The sequence below is a fragment of the Aethalodelphis obliquidens genome, unplaced genomic scaffold, assembly GCF_003676395.1.
Source record: "Aethalodelphis obliquidens isolate GAN/ISIS:26980383/991018 unplaced genomic scaffold, ASM367639v1 scaffold144, whole genome shotgun sequence".
Taxonomy (NCBI): domain Eukaryota; kingdom Metazoa; phylum Chordata; class Mammalia; order Artiodactyla; family Delphinidae; genus Aethalodelphis; species Aethalodelphis obliquidens.
The window spans coordinates 176344-195667 of NW_020838088.1; the positions used below are offsets into that span (position 1 = coordinate 176344).

A 19324-nucleotide genomic window follows, 5' to 3' on the forward strand; every position below is an offset into this window, starting at 1 on the left:
TCATGTCAACTATAGTTTTATAGTTAATAAAACTATAACGTGAGAAGGGGGACCTTCTCCATAGTTCAGTAGGGAACATAGTGGGGTGTAACTCACTAGAGACTCCAGGGAAATCAAAGGGGCTTTGTTACCTTGAGGACTTCAGCTCACCAGCAGCAGTGGGGCCCTAAGGAGAGTACAGGACACATGAGAAGAGGGAGAGTGTCCTTCAGATACAGCATTACCTGGGGGAGAGTGACACCCACCTTTCAGCTGTCTGGATTTATTTATGGACACACGTGAGAGCTCCCTCAGCCGTCTCCCAAACATTTGATGGGGTTCTGGTCCTGCTAGTGCAGGGGAAAGGGTAGGAACCATCCTAACACAGTTCACACACTCAGCATCTCATCTGATCTTCTCCACAGCCCTGGAAGGCAAGCTTTATCCCCAATTCACTGATGAGAAGACTGTTCCCTACGTCAGTGGTTCTGTAATAACTGCCAGGTTGATTCCTCCAGCTGTGAGTCCCAGAGATAATGTGTTTTACGCATCATTTCACATCCTGACAACAGGAATTTTAAGTGTCTCCACTACCTTCATAAACTCACTGAGCAGTTATTTTGATTGCTTGGTATTTTCCTATGTTTCAAATACTTTATTATTTATTTTATGACAAAAGTAATCTGTGTATTTTAGGGGGAAAAGTACAGGTGAAAGGATAATCTCTACCACCAGCACCCAGAGAAAACCATTATTTTGCTTTTGGTCTACTCAGTTTCAGTTTTCCCTGTACATGGATGTATTGTATAACTTTTTTGTTTTATTTTTTCAAAAACGGGTGGATGCTGTATATGTGGTTCTGAAAACTGGTGTTTTTCTTTATTGTTGTTTTACAGTGTACCATGAACATCTCCTCCATGCACGTGGGTGAAAATCCCCTACTGAAACACAGAGAGCACTGTAGTTGGATCAAAAGGCTGCTGGTAACGAGAGTGACACCTAAAGCAAAGAATCAGCTTAAGGTTAAAGCACATAGCCTGGCAAATGCCTGCCAGGGAAAGCAGGGTCAGCGATATTCTCATCAGAGGAGTCAGAATTGAAGGCCAAAGGCATTAAAGATATGGGATACCATGTAAGCGCCTCTGGCCCCTACCTCCGCCCCTCATTCCCCTGACACCCCGTTGGCCCCTTGGGGTGAATGGATCCTGTACATCTCTTTGCATCCAATGAAAGTCACCCATTTTCTGTCTTTTCCTTAGCTCTTCCTGAGCCCTTGACATATCTGCACATTCTGTCATCATCTCCTCACTGCCCAGATGCCTTTCCTGTAAGTTGTTCTGATAGTCCTTGGGGGAATCGTCCGTCCCCCTGTCCGTTTTTCTTTTTGCTTTCCGGGGCACATAGTCTTCAGAGGTGCACTTTTCGGCAGCCCGCGGCTGACTCTCTGGCTTTGCCTGGGATTCCACCTTGCCCTCACCGTGTGGCTTTCCCTCAGCTTCGGACTTGTCCTGCTTTTCTCTCTTCCTCTCATCTTCTGGTTGTCCCTGGTCTTCTGGCCGTCCCTCATTCTGGAGCTCTCCCTCGTGTTCTGTCTTCCCCTCCACTTCTGGCTTTTCTTCCTCATCTGACTTTCCTTCATCTTCTGTATCTACTGCATCTTTTGACTTTCCCTCATTGTCTGGGTTTCCTTCATTTTCTGGCTTTCCTTCATTTTCTCTGTAGACCTTCTCCATGTTGAGATTTGCCCTCCTTTGCCTGTCCTAGGAGACAAAACGGAGACAAAGGAGACTGAGGACTTAGGTGGTGAAATACAGGTTCTGGTAAGTATTTGCCTCTGTGATTTAAGATCTTCATGGCCTACCCCTATGGGCGGGGTGCACTCCCGCCCATACATTTTCTCCTTTCTTTCCCAGTGTATACAAGGTTGGCACACATGCTAACATGAGCCCACCTTGCAGACACTTCCACAGGTGCTTTTCCCTACATTTAAGTGGGCTGTGCTGACAAGTGTATAAGAGCAGATTTGTCCCTAAACTTTTCTCTGGCCTTGGCTATGCCGGTAACAATTTTAACTGGGTGGTCCCAACTTAGACTGACCCACAAGAAACCTGGCCAGTTTCTTTTTCCCCTTGTCTACAGTTGTAAGACTTGTAGAACTGCAGATATAACCAGACAATGGCCAGTTCTCAGATATTAGAGATACTCTGTTATCTTCAAGGACTTCACAGATGCCACACCTGCCAACTCTCACTTCCTTGTTCTCCCCACTGTCTTCACCAGCCATAAAGCACCAGGTTCCCTTAGGGTCCTGACAGAGGCCATGTATTCTGAGACTGGAATAGGGAGGCTTGGAGGAGGGGTGGCAGGTAGTAAACTCCCCAACTACTGCTCAGGCTTTAGTCACTCCTACTCCCAGGGGTCCTGGGGCAGTTGCCCTCTTCCGTTGACCTGCACTGATACTGCAGGTCTTTCCTTTCCTTGTCTGGGTTGGTGCCTACAACCACAGACCCGAAGACCTGTAGAGAGACAGGAGACAGATGGTGAATGAGGGATTGAGAAGTGAATGAGTGGCAATGAGGACACTGATTCTTTTCCGACTCTAGCTGTCAGTACTTTCCCAGCTCCTGCCATACCCTTGCCCTTTCCCTTGCTTCTCTGATCCCCCTCTACAGCTCCTCCCTAACAGCCTCCTTTTTTTTTTTAACCACTGAGAAATGTCAGAGAGAGATTATTTCCAAAGTGTTTCTATGTTTCCCAATCTTCCTTCCAAATTTCTATCTCACTTTTCCTTGTGATGTTCAGGACAGTGATGTTCAGAAGGCATATCCAGTTTTGCTCAGGTCTCTACCTTCCAAACCCTCACCCCAGGGCACCCAGATAGAACGAGCCCATCACTCATTCTGAAAACGGTAATGGTAGAGTCAGGGAGCACAGCAGAAATGTCCAGAGCATTCCTGCCACCCCTTCCCTTTCCACATACACAGAAAGACCACATTTTCCTGCAATGCAAGAGACAAATTATTTCCAAACTCATTAAAAATTTTGGTCCATGTTACCTCCTCTCAACTCTCCCTAGTTCAGGAGTCACTCCTGCCCTATAGGGAGCTGGTCTCCAGACTGAACTTCAGTCCACCTCCTCTGTAGCATCTCTCCCGCTCCCCTCCCCCTCATCCCCCTCCCCCCACATCCCCCCCCTGCAAAAAGGACGAAGGTGGAGAAGAGCAGGCCTGGCCCCTTTGCAAGGGGGTCTGCCCTCCCCATCCTGGGTTCACAGGCGTTGCCCTCCTCCCTCCACCCTGGAAGGATCAGGCCATTTCCCCTCCATCCCCCTCCGCTAGCCTTTTCCCTCTGTCAGATGTCCCCTGATAACCTGCCTCCTAAGAGATCCCAACTGGTACCCATTCTTATCCTCTGGCTCCTCGCCATCTCCTCCCACCAAGCCCTCCATCTCTTGCACCAAATGGATGGACATCAGGGAAGGGGTAGAGAGAATCTAGTCCTGGACCTGCTCTGGTCTTTGCCCTCTGCCACCCCCACCCCAGGTGTTCGCAGGAGGCAGTGAATTTGTGACCATCTCAGGGAGATGCCTCCTTCTCACATTTCTTGCTGCCATAAGCCAGTACTTATCCAGGGAAATAAGAGATGGTACCCAGACCTCTCACCCAACACTCACACAATTTTCTGTGCCAAAATAAATAAGGGAGGGTGGCATCTGGAAAGCAGACCGGATCCTGTGTAGCCTCTATCTGTTACTACCCCTACCTCAGGTGTCCCCTTCCCCACTCTGGCTAGTACCGACCTGCGACCTTGCGGGGCTATAGGGCAGTTGTCCCCTTGGTCCCTCAGTCTGAAATCTATCTTCCTCCATGGAAATAGGGAGCTGATACCTGAAAGAGAGGGACTTCTGCACGCGTTGGCTCCCAATCACATGAAGGAAACATCACCAGTGGGCTCGGGTCCCTAGTTCTCCTTCCTGCAGGAAGTGCCTCAGGAGTCAGCCCCCTTCTTCCCTTCACTGGCCCCCTCCCACCTCACCCTTCTTCAGTATCCTCCCCTGACCTCTTGAGGCCCTGTCACTCATTTTGGTCGTGGCTAATCCCAGAGGTCAAATGGGGCCCCTTCTTCCTGTGGTATGTATTTGTTCTTCTGTCTTATCAGGGGCTGCGTCTTTTCCCAGGGCTACTGGCCCCACTGATCCATCTCTGTGGAATTTCTTTCTTTCTCTCGTTTGATCTCAAAGCACCCACCCCCTCCATCTACTTCTCCACTCTGACACTGGTGCTCACTCCTGTCTTCCAGACCTTCACATAAGAGGTACAGGGTGCATTGGTAGGTAGGGAAGCAGGTAGTTGAAATAGGGATTTTATTTTCTTCTAAATAATTTTTTTTCAGTTTTATTTAACTTATTTCCCTCACCGTGTGTTACTTTTATAAGCAAAAAGTTAAATAAAGCTATTTTCATTTGGGAAAAAGAACATGTTTAAGGTAGAGGAAAAACCCAACATCCCCAAATTGTGAGAGCAACGTAAGTTCCTAGTATTAATTTTTACTAGAAAATAGATTTGATTGTCTACTTACAAAAGAATTCTTTAAGTTTTCATAAATAGCTGGTTCTGTCATGTTCTACCGAAAATACGTGTATTTAATGTTCCCAAACAATAGCTGAGTGTTAAGTGCACTTGCTGGAACATGATGGCTAACACAATATCAGTCTTGAAAATTTGGCCCATGGCTATTTTCATTCAGAGGTTTAGCTGTGCTGCAAGGCAGCTGAGGATCTGAGGGGTGCCGACATGCTCTGATCTTCCCTGCCCTATCAAGAGAGGAGGAATATGCTGTCCCGACCCCTTCTCACCTTTCAGAGCCTCTCATCCTTTGCATTCAGGCACCTGACTGTTGCTTACCCAAAAATATACATGGAGAGGTGACCAAGGTGGTGACTTCAATAAATGCTTTTGGCTCCTTCCCTCCCTCCCACAAATTCCCACAGAGATTATGCAACTCCAGCAGAGTTGGGAATGCTGTTCTGACAACTGGAAACAAAAACAGATCCCTTCTAGACCCCTGCAGCAGAGGGTTTCCATAAAGCCTGTAGAAGTGATTGCTGGGGGGAGAGCCTCCAGACCTGCTTGCTGTCTACCCTTATTCCCAGTGCCCAGGTGGAAACTTCCTTGACCCTGTCTACTGCTTACCACCTAACTAAGGAGATGCAGCCTGCTGGGTCTTTCAACTCTATTATCTTTACCTCCAGGGCACCTAGGAGGAGCCTAGCCACGCTGAAGAGTTGCTGCCTGCAAGTCCACACCCACCCTGGTGCTCTCTCAGCCAGATTTAGACCAGTGTCTAAGGAACTCTGACAGACTGACCATTACTGATTGACCTAGACCAGGTGTTTTCAGCTGAGGAAGTCTGTGGACCACCTGAAATAATGTGCAAGGTAGCATGTGCTTAGAAGGTAGTAGAGTATGTAGACTTATGAAAAGAAGAGCTGTACCCTAGGAGCCTCAGAAACCCTGATACATGATCAGGTTGACATCATGAAGAAGCAGAAGCTATGAGGTAGAGAAAAGACAGAAGAAGAAGGAGCTACTTGGGAATGAGACAGGAAGGAGAAGAGACAAATAGCAGCTGAGCTATGTTAGAGGGAGAGCACTTACTCCTTGGGTTCAGGCATTCTTAACTAAAGAAACCCCTGGAGTTATGTTCAAAATAATGTGCGCGTGTGTGGGGTGGTAGGGTATACACATTTTTACTGGGTGTGTACATTTGCCTAGGATAGGATCCGTTACTCTCATTAGATGCTCAAAGGGGTAATATAAAAAAAAGGGAGAAGGTCAACTGGCCTAGAAAATATATTTTCATATACATCTTTTTCTCAAATAGGACTATGTCTATTTCTTAGGAGAAATTAACAGAACAATTAGCCATTTTAAAGTGTACAACTCAGTGGCATATAGTACATTCATGATGTTGTGAATCTATCACCTCTATCTAGTTCCAAAACATTTTCATCAACTCCATACCCATTAAGCAGTCACTCCCAATTCTCCTCTTCCCCTAGTACCTAGCAACAACTAATCTACCTTCTGCCTCTATGGAATTATCTACTTTGGATATTTCATATAAATGGAATCATTCAATATTTGACCATTTGTGCCTGGCTTCTTTCACTTAGCATAATGTTTTCAAGGTTCATTCACATTGTAGCATGTACAGTATTTCATTCCTTTTTATGGCTGAATAATATTTCATTGTATGTCTATATCATATTTTGTTTATCCATACAAACATTGATGGATATCTGGGTTGTTTCCACCTTTTGGCTATTGTGAATAGTGTTGCCTTAAACATTTGTGTATAAGTTTTTATGTGGATGTATGTTTTTATTTCTCCTGGGTATATGCCTAGGAATGGAATTGCTGGGTCATATGGTAATTCTATATCTAACTATTTGGGGAACTGCCAAACTGTTTTCCACAGTGGCTGCAACATTTTGCATTCCTACCAGCAATGTATGAGGAGGGTTCCAATTTCTCCACATTCTCCAAAGCAATTGTTAATTTCCATTTTTAATTTTTATAATCCTAGTCGGTGAGAAGTGTCTTTGATTTTCATTTTCCTAATGACTAATGATATTGAGCATCTTATCATGTGTTTATTGGATATTTATATATCTTCTTTAGAGCAATATATATTCAACTCCTTTGCCCATTTTTAATTGGGCTTTTTGTTGTTGAATTGTAGGAATTCTTCATATATTCTGGATACTTATCAAATATATGATTTCCTAATATTTTCTCCCATGATGTGGATTGTCTTCACTTTCTTGATACTGTCTTGTGATTCGCAGAACTTTTAAATTTTTATGAAGTGCAATGTATCTGTTTTTCTTTTGTTGTTCATGCTTTTAATGTCATATCTAAGAATCCATTGCCAAATCCAAGGACATGAAGATTTATCACTTTGTTTTCTTCTAAGAGTTTTAAAGTTTTGGCTCATATATTTAGGTCTTGGGTCCATTTTGAGTTAATTTTTTTAATATGGTGTGAGTTCATTTTTCTTTATGGCTTTATAAGATTTAAAGATTCTTTTGATGGCAGTGCACAACACACTGTCACGCAAATGAATAAAAGGCATTTTTACAAAAAAATATATTACAATTTATCCCCTTGATGTCTTGACATCTGTTTTAAGTTCAATTATTTGGGATATTTGAGTGGCCCAAATAGTAGGGGATATTTACAGAGGGTAGGGAATAAGTTGCCCTAAACAGCATAGAAAACATTTTATTGTGAGAATTAAGAGAAGGAAAACAGGGGCTTCCCTGGTGGTGCAGTGGTTGGGAGTCCGCCTGCCGATGCGGGGGACACGGGTTCGTGCCCCGGTCCAGGAGGATCCCACATGCCGCGCGGAGCGGCTGGGCCTGTGGGCCATGGCCGCTGGGCCTGCGCATCCAGAGCCTGTGCTCCGCAACGGGAGAGGCCACATCGGTGAGGGGCCTGCGTACCGCAAAAAACAAAACAAAACAAAAAAAAAAGAGAAGGAAAACAAATAGAAAATGAGGAGTCTTTGTAGGCCAGCCATAACCAAATTCCCTATTTATATGGTGATAGCCAAGAAAACAGATCTGAAGTTTTCAGGGTCTCTAACAATATTTTTGGTAGACTTGAAAAGTGTTATAAATATGAATTATATATTTTATGACAAAAAGATCTTGGTAACAAGTCCAGTAGTTATGTTGTTGGAGTGTACGAACTGATAGTTTAGTAAAACATATAGAAAAAGTTAGTGGTATTTATAGCCAAGGAGAAGGGGTAGTTGTGTTCATGGTCAGAGACGTAAGACAGGAGGTAGTGGTGGGAAGTTGGAGTGGGGGAGTAGGATTAAGTGCTAGAGAGTGGGAGGTCCTCTTCCCAGGTGGTTGAGGAGTGGTCTAGGAGGTAGTTGCCCCCTGAGGAAAGCAATAATCTCCATTAATTTTTATAATGGCATTAATAGTACTGTAGTAACCTCTATAAGATTTCCCTTTAGGCATAAGAATATAGAGATGTACACCTTTTGGCAGAGAGTAAAACATAAACCAGGGTCATTGGCTAAGTAAATTATGAACTTAGGACATGTAATAAAATCACTAAAATCAAAGGGAGAAAAGCAATAAATTTATTGTGTCCAATTTGTCAGTGCCTTAGGAAAGATAGCATATAGGCATTGCTGGGACTCTAGTCTTAGTGACTGGCGTGAAGTCTTTCCCCATTGAATGATCTTGGCATTCTTGTCAAAATTCACTTGACTTATATGTGAGAGTTATTTTGGGGCACTCTATTCTATTCCATTGGTCTATATGTGTCTTTATGCCAGAACTACCCCGTTTGATTACTGTAGCTTTATGGTAAGTTTTGTAATCAGGAAGTGTGAGTCCTCCAAATTTGTTCTTCAATTTCAAGGTTGTTTTGGCTATTTAGGGTCCCTTGAGATTCCATATGAATTTTTTCAAATTTATTTTTGGCTGCGTTGGGTCTTTGTTGCTGCACTCGGGCTTTCTCTAGTTGCAGAGAGCAGGGGCTACTCTTTGTTGTGGTGCTCTGGCTTCTCATTGCGGTGGCTTCTCTTGTTGTGGAGCACGGGCTCTAGGCGTGCGGGCTTCAGTAGTTGTGGCACGTGGGCTCAGTAATTGTGGCTCGCAGGCTCAAGAGCACAGGCTCAGTAGTTTGGCGCATGGGCTTAGCTGCTCTGCGGCATGTGGGATCTTCCTGGACCAGGGATCGAACCCGTGTTCCCTGCATCGGCGGGCAGACTCTTAACCACCGCGCCACCAGGGAAGTCCTCATATGAATTTTAAAATAGATTTTCCTGTACCTGAGTAAAACATCGTTGGGATTTTGATAGGGGTTGCACTGAATCCTGTAAATTGTTTTGACTAGTATTGACATCTTAACAATACTGTCTTCAATTCCACAAACATAAGATGTCTTCCCGTTTATTTGTGTTTTGCATTTTTCAGTGTAAAAGTGCTTTTCACCCTTGCTTAAATTTATACTGAAATATTTTATTCTTTTTGATGCTATCGTAAAAAAATTATTCCCTTAATTTCCTTTTCAGATTGTTCCCAGTTGTTGTATAGAAACACAACCAATTTTTATGCATTGATTTATCTGCAACTTTGCTGAATTCATTTCTTAGTTCTAACAGTTTTATTGAGGACTCTTTAGGGTTTTCAACCTATAGGATCATGTCATCTGTGAACAGAGATATTTACTTCTTCCTTTCCAATACAGTATGGATTTTTTTCTCACCTAATTGCTTGGGCTATGCCTTCCAGTACTATATTGAGTAGAAGTGATGAAGGTGACCTCCTTCTCTCATTTCTGATCTCAAAGGAAAAGCTTTCAATTTTTCACCACTAAGTGTGGTGTTAGTTGTGGGCTTTTCATAGAAAGCATTTATTATGTTGAGGTAGTTTCCTTCTATTCTTAGTTTGCTGAGTGTTTTTATCATGAAAGAGTGTTGAATTTTGTCAAATGTTTTTCCTGCAACAATTGAGATAATCATGTATTTTTTCCTTCCTTCTCTTAATATGGTTTATTACATTACTATATTTTAATATGTTGAACAATACTTACATCCAGGAATAAAGCCCACTTGGTCGTGGTGTATAATCCTTATAATGCACTGCTGAATTACATTTGCTAGTACTTTGGAATTAATATTCATATGGGATATTAGTCTAGTTTTCATTTCTTGTAGTGTCTTTGTCTGGATTTAGTATTAAGATGCAGCTGGCTTGACAGAATGAGTTATGAAGTGTTCCAAATTTTTTGGAAGCATTTGAAAAAGACTGGTGTTAGTTCTTCTTTAAATATTTGGTATAATTTATGAGTGACACCATCCTGTCTTGGGCTTTTCTTTGTTGAGAACTTTTTGATTATTGATTCAATCTCCTTACTCATTACTGTTCTGCTCACATTTTATATTTCTTCAGTATTCAGTCCTGGTAGGTTGTGTGTTTCTAGGAATTTGTCTGTTTCATCCAGGTTATCCAATTTGTTGACATACAATTGTCCATAGTCCTCTCTTTTAATCTTTTTTATATCTGTAAAACTAGTAGTAATGTCCCCTCTGTAAGTTAATTTTAGGTACATAGATATTCTTTTTTTCCCTACTCAACCTAGCTAAAGATTTTTCAATTTTGTTGATCTTTTTGAAGAACTAACTCTTGGTTTCATTTTTTTTCTCTATAGCTTTTCTATTATCTATTCTATTTGTCTCTGCTCTAATCTTTATTATTTCATTCCTTTTAATAGCTTTAGGTTTAATTTGCTGTTCTTTTTCTACTTCCTTGATATGTAAAGTCAGCTTTTCGTGTGAGATCTTTTTTCTTTTTTAATGTAAGTGTTTGTAGCTATAAGTTTCCCTCTAAACTCTGCTTTCACTGCCTCCCATAAATTTTGGTATGATGTGTCATTTTCATTTGTCTCAGATATTTTCTAAGTTCTCTTGTGATTTCTTCTTTGACCCATTGGTCAAAGTTTAATAAACTTTTATTGAGTTCCTTTGGAACCCAAGATCTCTGGGCAGTCCATCTTCATCTTTCTATCTTCCAGTGTTTTCCTATGCTTTTTGTTGTGATATGTCTTTGGTTTTTCAGTTGTAAGATGAAAGGTGTGGAAGGGATGGTGTGGCTCTACCTTATCCAGAACTGGAAGCCTGCAGGTCAGATTTTTGCTGTTTAATAAAGTTGAATCCAGCTCAGGTCTGGCTATGGTCCTACAGCTTCTCAGATGTATGGCAAGACACTTGTACTCTCTTAGCCTGTGTCCTTATTTATTGTTGTAGAGAGAGGTCTTAGGATTTCTAACACTCTGTCTCTATCCATCTCTGAGAATCAAAATGTCTTTTGACGAGAAAGGATACATTTTGATGAGGTCCAATATATTGATTTGTTTTCTGTTAGAGTTTGTTTTTTTGAATTCTAATTTCAAATTTTTTACAAACTCAAAGTCCCTAAGAGTTTCTCCTATTTTTTTTCCTAGAAATTTTATGTTTTACCTTACATTTAGGTCTTTGACACAGTTTCACTCAACTTTTTATACGATGTGAGATAAAGTTATTCTAATTATGATGATGATGATGGTGATCATGATCACGATCACTAATAAAGGTTCAATTGGAACTAGTTGTTCCAACACCAATTATCAAAAAGAGTGTCTATTCCACCATCAAATTGCCTTGGAATCTTTGTGAAAAGCATATATGTGTGAATCTATTTCTTGACTGTTCTGTTCCATTGATCAATTTGTCTATATTTATGCTGATACCACACTGTTTTGATTATGGCACCATTATTATAACTCTTGCAATAAGGTAGTGAAAGTTTTCCAAAATGTTTCTCTTCTCAAAATTGTTTGGACTATTCTCAGTCCTTTGGATTTTTTAATGTAAATTTCAGAATCAGATTGTCAGTTTCTATTAAAAACTGCTGTGATTTAATTTATGTCATGAATGTTTTATAGCTTTCAATGTACAAATCTTACACATCTTTTGTCAAATTTATCCCTAAATAATTCATATTTCTGATGTTACTGTAAATGACATGTTTTAAATTTTATTCTGGCTATTCATTACTTGCAGAGAGCTGAATATTTTTCCTTAAAATTCATGTTCACCCAGCACTTCAGAATTTGACCTTATTTGAAAATAGGGTCTTTGCAGACATGGTTAATTGAGAATTGAGATCAGAGCATACTGAATTAGGATGGGCCACAAGCTGAGGAATGCCTAGGGCCACCAGAGCTGGAAAAGGTAAGGAAGCATTTTTCCCTAGAGCCTTCAGAGAGAACTTAGCATTACTGTCACTTTGATTTGGACTTCTGGTGTACTGAACTGTGAGAGAATAAATTTCTCAGTTTTTTTAAAGTCACCAAGTTTATGGTTATTTGTTAACAGCAGTCTCAGAAAACTAGAAATACAGCTAAATTTGTATACTGATCTTTTATCCTGCAACCTTTCTAAACTCACTTATTAGCTCTAGCAGTTTTTGTATATTACATAGGATTTTCTACATGGACTATCATGTTTTCTATGAATAAAGATTTTTCTATTTTTTTCCTTTGTAATCTGTATGACTTTTATTTCTCTTTCTTATCTTATTGTACTGGCTAAAACTTCTAATACAGTGTTGAATCTAATTTGTGAAAGTGTCCATTTTTGCCTTGTTTCTTATCTTAGGGGGAAAACATTTAGCCTTTAGGCACACGTCAATATGTAGGTTTTTCATAGATGTATTGTATCAGGTTGAGGAAGGTCTCTTCTATACCTGGTTGCTGAGTATTTTAATAAGAGATTTTTAAAATTTTAGCAAATGTTTTTTTCATTCTCCCTTGAGATGATCATATGTTTTTTTCTCTTTTATGTCAATATGGTGAATTATGATTTTCAAATATTAACCTTGCCTTGAATCCTTGGGATAAACCTTACTTGATGATGGTGTACTGTAATTTTTATATATAATTGAATTAGATTTTACTAAAGTTTTGTTAAGAATTTTTGCATATATGTCCATGAAGGAGATTGGTTTGTAGTTATCTTTCCTTGTAATATAATTGTCTGGTTAGTTATCTGGGTAATTCTACCCTCGTAGGATGAGTTGGGAAGTATTCCGCCCTCTTTAGTTTTCTAAGGATTTGGCATATAATTGGTGTTATGTCATCCTTAAATGTTTAGTAGAATTACCAGTAAAGCCATCTCGACCTATAGTTTTCTTCAGAGGAAGTGTTTTAAATGAAATTTCCATTTACTTAACAACTATAGGCCTTTCTTCTATTCTAATATAAATGTTTATACTATAAAATTTCCTGAGTGCTACTTTTGCCACATCCCACAGATTATTATATGTTGTTTTCATTTTCACTCAGTTCAAAATATAATTTCCCTTTTGATTTCTTCTTTGAGTTATTTAGATCTGTATTATTTCATGTTAATTTAAATATTTGGGGATTTTTCAGAGATCTTTCTCTCATTAGCTCCTCGTTTAACTCTATCGTGCTCAAAATAGCATACATTTTATGATTTGAATCCTGTTAACATTATTGAGGCTTATTTTATGGTCCTGAATATGGACAATCTTGGTAAATATTCCACGTGCATGTGAAACAAATGTTCTATTGTTGTTGGTGGCAAGTTCTACAATTGTCAACTAGGTGAATTGGTTCATAGTGTTGTACTTGCTGATTTTCTGTCTACTTATTCTATCAATATTTTAGAGAAGGTGACTGTAATTGTGGATTTGTCTGTTTATCCTTGTAGTTCTATCAATTTTGGCTTCATGTATTTTGAAGCACTGTGATATATGAATGTTTATGATTGTTTTGTCCTCTTGACAAACTCACCACTTAAAATGATGTAATGACATTCTATGACCATAATTTCCCTGGTATTATTCTTTTCTCTGAAATTTATTGTAACTGATATCAATATAGCCACTCAAGCTTTGCTCTGACTAGTGTTAAGATTGTTCATCTTTTTCTATTCTTTTACTTGTAATCAGTTTGTATCTTTAAATTTAAATTAAGGTTCTTATAGGCAGTATATATTTGTGTCTTGCTTTTCTATACAATCTGACAATCTCTGCTTTATAATTGAGGTCTTTAGACCATTTACATTAATGTGATTATTGGTATTGACATGTTTGGGTTTTAATCAGGTATCTTGCTATTTGTTTACATTTGTCTCATCTGTTCTTTGTTCTCTTTTCCCTCCAACAGTTTTTTGATTGAGTATTCTTAAGATTCCATTTTATCTCATATGTTGGTAATATACATTTTTAACATTTCAGAACCTACCTTCAAATGATATTAAGGTATAGAATAAGAACTTTAAAATTGTGTACTTCCATTCCCTATCTCCTGGCCTTTGTGCTACTGTTGACATACATTTTACTCCCACATGTTATAAATTCTACAATACACAGTTGGGGGCAATCCGAAGGCTCATGTTGTTTCCCCTCTCTCAGAGAACTTTTCCCTCGACTGTCTGATGTTCAGCAACTGAAAATTGTTCTTTTATATATTTTGTCCTGATTTTAGTTGTTTTAGTTAGGGAAGTAAATCCAGTCCCTGTTACTCTATTTTCATTTGAAGCATAAATGTGGCTTGATGTCTCACGTGATGGTTAATTTTGAAGGCTTTATTTCACTTCTAATCAAAGTGCATTTCCTATGTATCTCAACTCCCTGGAAGAGTCCAGTGTCTGTGCACTCTTCCTCTGGCTAGAAAATTCAAACTGCATTGCTTTCTTTGGTCACAAGGTGGCCCTTAAGTTTATTTTCTGAATTTCCTTCAATAGATTTGTATTTTTAAAGAAAAAAATTCAGTAATTATTTGTATTCAACTGTTATATTATCTGCATTATTATTTCAATTTTGTTAGAAATACATAAGGATTCAAACATGTATCCTTATCATTTTCTGAATATCACTAAATCTATACTTACTCAGTTTTTCATTCATCAGATATCTACTAGATATGTATGATGTGCTAAAACTCCAATGACCCAGTCTATATCTACATCTCAAAACTTTCTTGAACACCGTTTTTCTTTGATAACAAAGGGAACACTCTCTAATCTCACTGCCTTCTCTTTGCTAGATTTTTTAGGCATTTATGGGAAGAATTGGTCTATCCCTTTTGTGGAGAATGGCCACTGTGAGGGAGAAAAGGAGGCTCAACACATAGAAATGATGTCAACAGGCAAATGCAGCCAGACCTTAGATATAGCTGTTCTCCTCAAAGGAACTTCATGCCCTGCTCCTTTATTGTCTTTTGCTCACTTTCTGCTGGTTGTTTCTTGCCCAAGCATTTTACATGGAGCCTGACCACTCACATACTACTCCCTTAGATGCCCTTTCAGATCCAAACACTCTGTTAAGAGCCAAGGGAAGCTGGTTAGCAGAAAGCATTCTGTCCAGAGACTAGAATCCTAAACTCATCATTCTCTGAGGTTGACAGGGCACCTTGAATCTACCTATATACGAAGAGATGTACATTTTTCTGGGCATATGCATGTCTAACCTATCAAGGTATACCATGGATTCACTCACATATGAGCTTCCAATTTCTTTTCATGAAGGAAATGCTGAATATCCTTAGGCCAAGAAAGCCAGAATGCTTCTGTTTTCCATAGAAGCTGGTGCAAATATTGGTAATCAAGAGCGGTAAGTCTGGGAGACTTCCCTGGCAGTCCAGTGGTTGAGACTCTGCACTTCCACTGCAGGGGGCACAGGTTTGATCCCCAGTCAGGAATTAAGATCCCGCATGGCGTGGCTAAAAAATAAAATAAGAAAAAGAGTGAGAAGTTTGGTAGGGCATAAGCTTCTCAGTTCATCAATTTTCCTGTCTTTTCAACTTTAGCCTTTCTCTCTATAAACTTGTCTCACATGAATGTAATACCTTGTGTCTCAAGCACCTGGAGGAAGGAGGGCTTTGAAATTGATTAGGCATCTGATTCATGATGTCTGTGGTTTGCTGTGTTACATGTCATTTTCACCTGCCTAGCCACTTTTCCCTTTGGTTTCCTAAGTGCTATTGTGATGTTATATTCTAGAGCAGGGTTACCAAACTTTTTCTGTTAGGGCCAGATAATAAACATGTAGGCTTTACAGGTGGGCCATACCATTTCTTTCACAACTATTCAATTCTGCCACTGTAGGCCAAAACCAGCCATAGATAATATGTAAATTAATAAACATGTCTGTATTCCAATTAAACTTTATGGACACCAAAATTTGAATTTCATATGATTTCTACATGTCACAAAATATTCTTGATTTTTTTCAACCATTAAAAAACATAAAATTTATTCTTAGCTCATTGGCCAAAAAAATAAGCAGTAGGCCAGATTTGGCTCATGGCCTGTGGTTTGCCAACTTCTGTTCTAGAATTCTAAGTTTATTTCCACAAAAGAAATAGTATGCATAATATGTATTTCACCTACTTAGCACACTGCAAGGCAACTTTTTTTCCCAAGTTCTACTGGAACACTTAAACCCAAGAGTCCTCCAATCAATCTTCTCATAAAGGTGTCCACATTTGGGTATCCACTGAATTCACTGACATGATCTCCTGGCAACCAACTCAATATAGGATAACTTTTCACATTCATAGGTTTCACGGGGGTGGTGTGAGGAGGCACTGTCTCAAATTTTAAGTGAGCTGTTCCCTCACACATTGTATAGTCTCATGAATTATGGAGGTTTCTTGGGAAAGAACTACACCTAAGAAAGACCCAGACAGGCAAGGTCTTTCCATGAAGCTAAACGGGGAGAGGGGATTTATCCAGTTTATAAAACAGAGTGAAGATTCAATTCATTGGGAATTCCAGAGACATAGTGGGACTTTCTCACCTTAAGGATTCCTGAACATCAACAACCTGTGGAGATGGTGAGAATGGGGCACAACAGAGGAATGGACTTACCTACCCCTTAGCCTATTGGACTTGTTTGTGAGTATAGGGAAGACCTGGCTTTGGGAACTTCCCCAAATAGCTGAAGGTAATATCTAAAGGGTTGGGTCATGCATATGCCACTGGGAATGAGCTTAAAGAAAGCTTACAAACTTATTGCCTCAAGTGCACACAAAAGCCCTGGGAGGTGATTATTATCTTCATCTTGCTGATAAACATAATGATTTTTAAAGAGGTATGTCTCATCATCATTAGGTTTACACTTCTAAATAAGAGACCAAGGTAAGCTAAAACCAAGATTCTGTGACAAGTGCTTAGTAAGTGCTCACATTGCTTTATCAGGTTGTCAATCTCTTTCATTAAGTAGTATGTGTTGTTTTGAAAAATGAGAAAATAGAGGGAGTGCCCTGGCAGTCCAGTGGTGAGGACTTGGAGCTCTCACTGCTATGGCCCGGGTTCAATCCCTGGTCTGGGAACTAAGATGCCACAAGCCAGGCAGCGCGGCCAAAGGAAATAAAAAGTACATGGAGGATATAATGTGTGGGTTGCCAGGACCTCAAATCTTGAAAATGAGGATGCCCTCTGAGAGTTCTAAATGGATAAATCTGATAGACAATGAACATGGCTTTCTGTCTCTGTGAATAACACAAGAAATTATCTGTGGATGTGATACTGAAAACGTTGGGAAGATCTAGTACTCAAATCAGCATCATTTGGGAGTTGTCCAATGCAGGTAAAAAAATAAAAAGGGCGAGAAAATAGAGATAAGAAAATAAAAATTATTCATAATTCTACCATAAAGAGATCATTTTACTTTATATATCCTTAGACTGTCTATTCAGATATAAAATATATACGATTTTAAGGGAAAAAAAACAGAGAATGCTTTTTTAAACTGCTTTATTAATGTCACAATATATAAAGAACATCTCTCCATGCAATAGGTAAAACTCTCCTGCTGACAGAAACTTACAGATTGGGTCAGAAACACAACATTCAGTTAGAAGCTGGTAATAGGAGACCCACAAGAAACAAGTAACACCAAAAGGTTTACAACAAAGGTACGTCACAAACATGTAAGTTTAGGAAGCAGGTGTGTCTCCCTACTAACTTCAGGGAAAACATCAGGATTCAAGGCATAAGGCAAAACTCATCATGATGGTCATGGTGAGGGGGGTCAGTGCTAACTGCCCGCAGACTATGACTCAACTGCTTTTCCCTCAGCTTTTCCATCAGCTGCCTCACCTCCTCCCCAATCCTTTCCATATTCTCTTCTCTCATCCTTGCCTGTGGCTCTTCAAGCCTCTGAGTCATGTCCCATCTATACTGCAGGATGGGCTGCCTAACACGGAACCTCCTACGATTTCCTCTAGGTACACAATATTCACCAGCTTCCAAAGGGAGGGCGAAAGGCTCTCCTTTATTAGCATCCTGCCCCTTTTCATCCTTGTTTTCATTCTCCTGGTTAGCATTTTCCATGTAGAGATTTTTTACTGCTTGTTCCTCTTTGGACGCCATTGCTCCTAGGAGACAAAAGAGAGAAGAGACTATTTTCTGGGTGGACTGATCAGCACCGAGGACAGAGGCCCTACTAAGCACCTCTCAAGACTTCCAGCCCCGGATGTAAAGGCTCTTCAAATTTTCGTTTTCCCACCTGAGAGGCTCCTTATGCCCTCTAGGGGGCCCCCAGTCCAAGCTCTCCCCCTCCCTCGCCCAAAACCCACCATTTTCCCTGCCTATCCATGCCCACGTCTCTGCAGGCACCAAAATGGAGGACAGGGTAGGGGGTGGTATTTGGGGGGTCTTAGGGCTATCCACACGTACCCCCCACATCCCAACTGTCCCCCGCACAGACCTGGGCCTATCCTCGCGGTCTCCTGCTCCTCCCGATTCTTGCTGCAAGTGCGCCGCCGCAACACTTCGACTCGCAGACCTGCAGAGAGTAAGGGTGGGGGAAGGGGGGCTGCTGCATCCGGACGCTCGGCCCCTTCTCAGCCCCGCATCTCCCACCCCCGGCCACCCCCACCCAGCGTCCCCCGCTCCCATCCTCAGCCGCCCCCGCGCCGACCACCATTTTCTACCCCGAGAAGAAAGGGGGCGGGGCAGGGGTGTCGGAAAAGCTCGCTGTGTTGCGAGAAGCAGGCAGCCGCTTCAGGGCCGCGCAGCCCGCCCCCAGAGAAGGCCTACCGTTTTCTGTGGCCAAACGCTAGGCCGCAGGGGGCATGGGGGCTGCGGTCTCCGCCCCGGGGCAACCGGATCCCCGGGGAGGGGTCCACAGGCCGTGTCCGCTTGCTCACGCCACCTCTGGGGACCCCCCTCCGGGTTCCTTACCTGCTGCCCCCGCGCCTCCTACCCTTGGGGGCCGACCTCGGCCCGCAGTCCCTCAGGGCCACCGGGAGCAGGGACCGAGAAGGTAGCGAGCAACGGCCGAGTCTAACACTAGAGCAGGGCAAACGCGAGTTGGCGCGGGCCGGTCACGTGCGCCCTCCGTCACCGCGGGACGCCACGCCTTCGCGCCGCCCCCTTCTGCCCCACGGGGTCGCGCAGAACCGGTGGTGCTCACCTCCCCCTGCCCGCCATGTCACTTGTCCGAACACCGGCTTGGGCCCCGACGCTCTCCTTTCTTTGTGTGTTCCTGGGCCTTTCTCTAACGGCCACGGAAGGGCAGTATCTTCCCGGGGGGCGGGGGGCCGTTGGCCATTACCAGTGCTCTTCTGGAGACTTGCTTTTGCCCTCCTCTGCTCCCAGGACACGCCTCCTTCCACCTGCTGTGCTTTCTGCTACCAATCTCTCCCTTTTCCCTCCACTAAAATGCATAGAAGAAATGTGTCTGGAAAAGACCCCAGGAGAGAGGATTTTTAAAAATTCTTTATACCTCTCTGTTTTGTTC

At 41.5% G+C, this 19324-nt stretch overlaps 2 protein-coding genes across 2 annotated transcripts; both read right to left on the reverse strand.

Annotated features, from left to right (window-relative positions):
• Nucleotides 1-1091: 1091 nt before the first annotated feature.
• LOC113616483 (transcription elongation factor A protein-like 5) lies at nt 1092-15766 on the reverse strand. The gene is given in 3 exon segments (XM_027099833.1): nt 1092-1171; nt 1173-1739; nt 15074-15766. Coding segments are annotated over 2 exon segments (570 nt in total). The 5' UTR covers nt 1713-1739; nt 15074-15766; the 3' UTR covers nt 1092-1141.
• Nucleotides 15767-17317: 1551 nt separating this feature from the next.
• LOC113616481 (protein BEX1) lies at nt 17318-18892 on the reverse strand. The gene is made up of 3 exons (XM_027099831.1): nt 18766-18892; nt 18290-18367; nt 17318-17957 (listed from the first exon to the last, which is right to left on the reverse strand). Exon 3 carries the CDS (start codon nt 17950-17952, stop codon nt 17566-17568), a length of 387 nt encoding a protein of 128 aa, XP_026955632.1. The 5' UTR covers nt 17953-17957; nt 18290-18367; nt 18766-18892; the 3' UTR covers nt 17318-17565.
• Between the last annotated feature and the right edge of the window lie 432 nt (nt 18893-19324).

Excerpts from the sequence above, each read along its gene's own strand:
- LOC113616481 (XM_027099831.1), bottom strand. The coding sequence starts at position 17,952 with ATGGCGTCCAAAGAGGAACAAGCAGTAAAAAATCTCTACATGGAAAAT.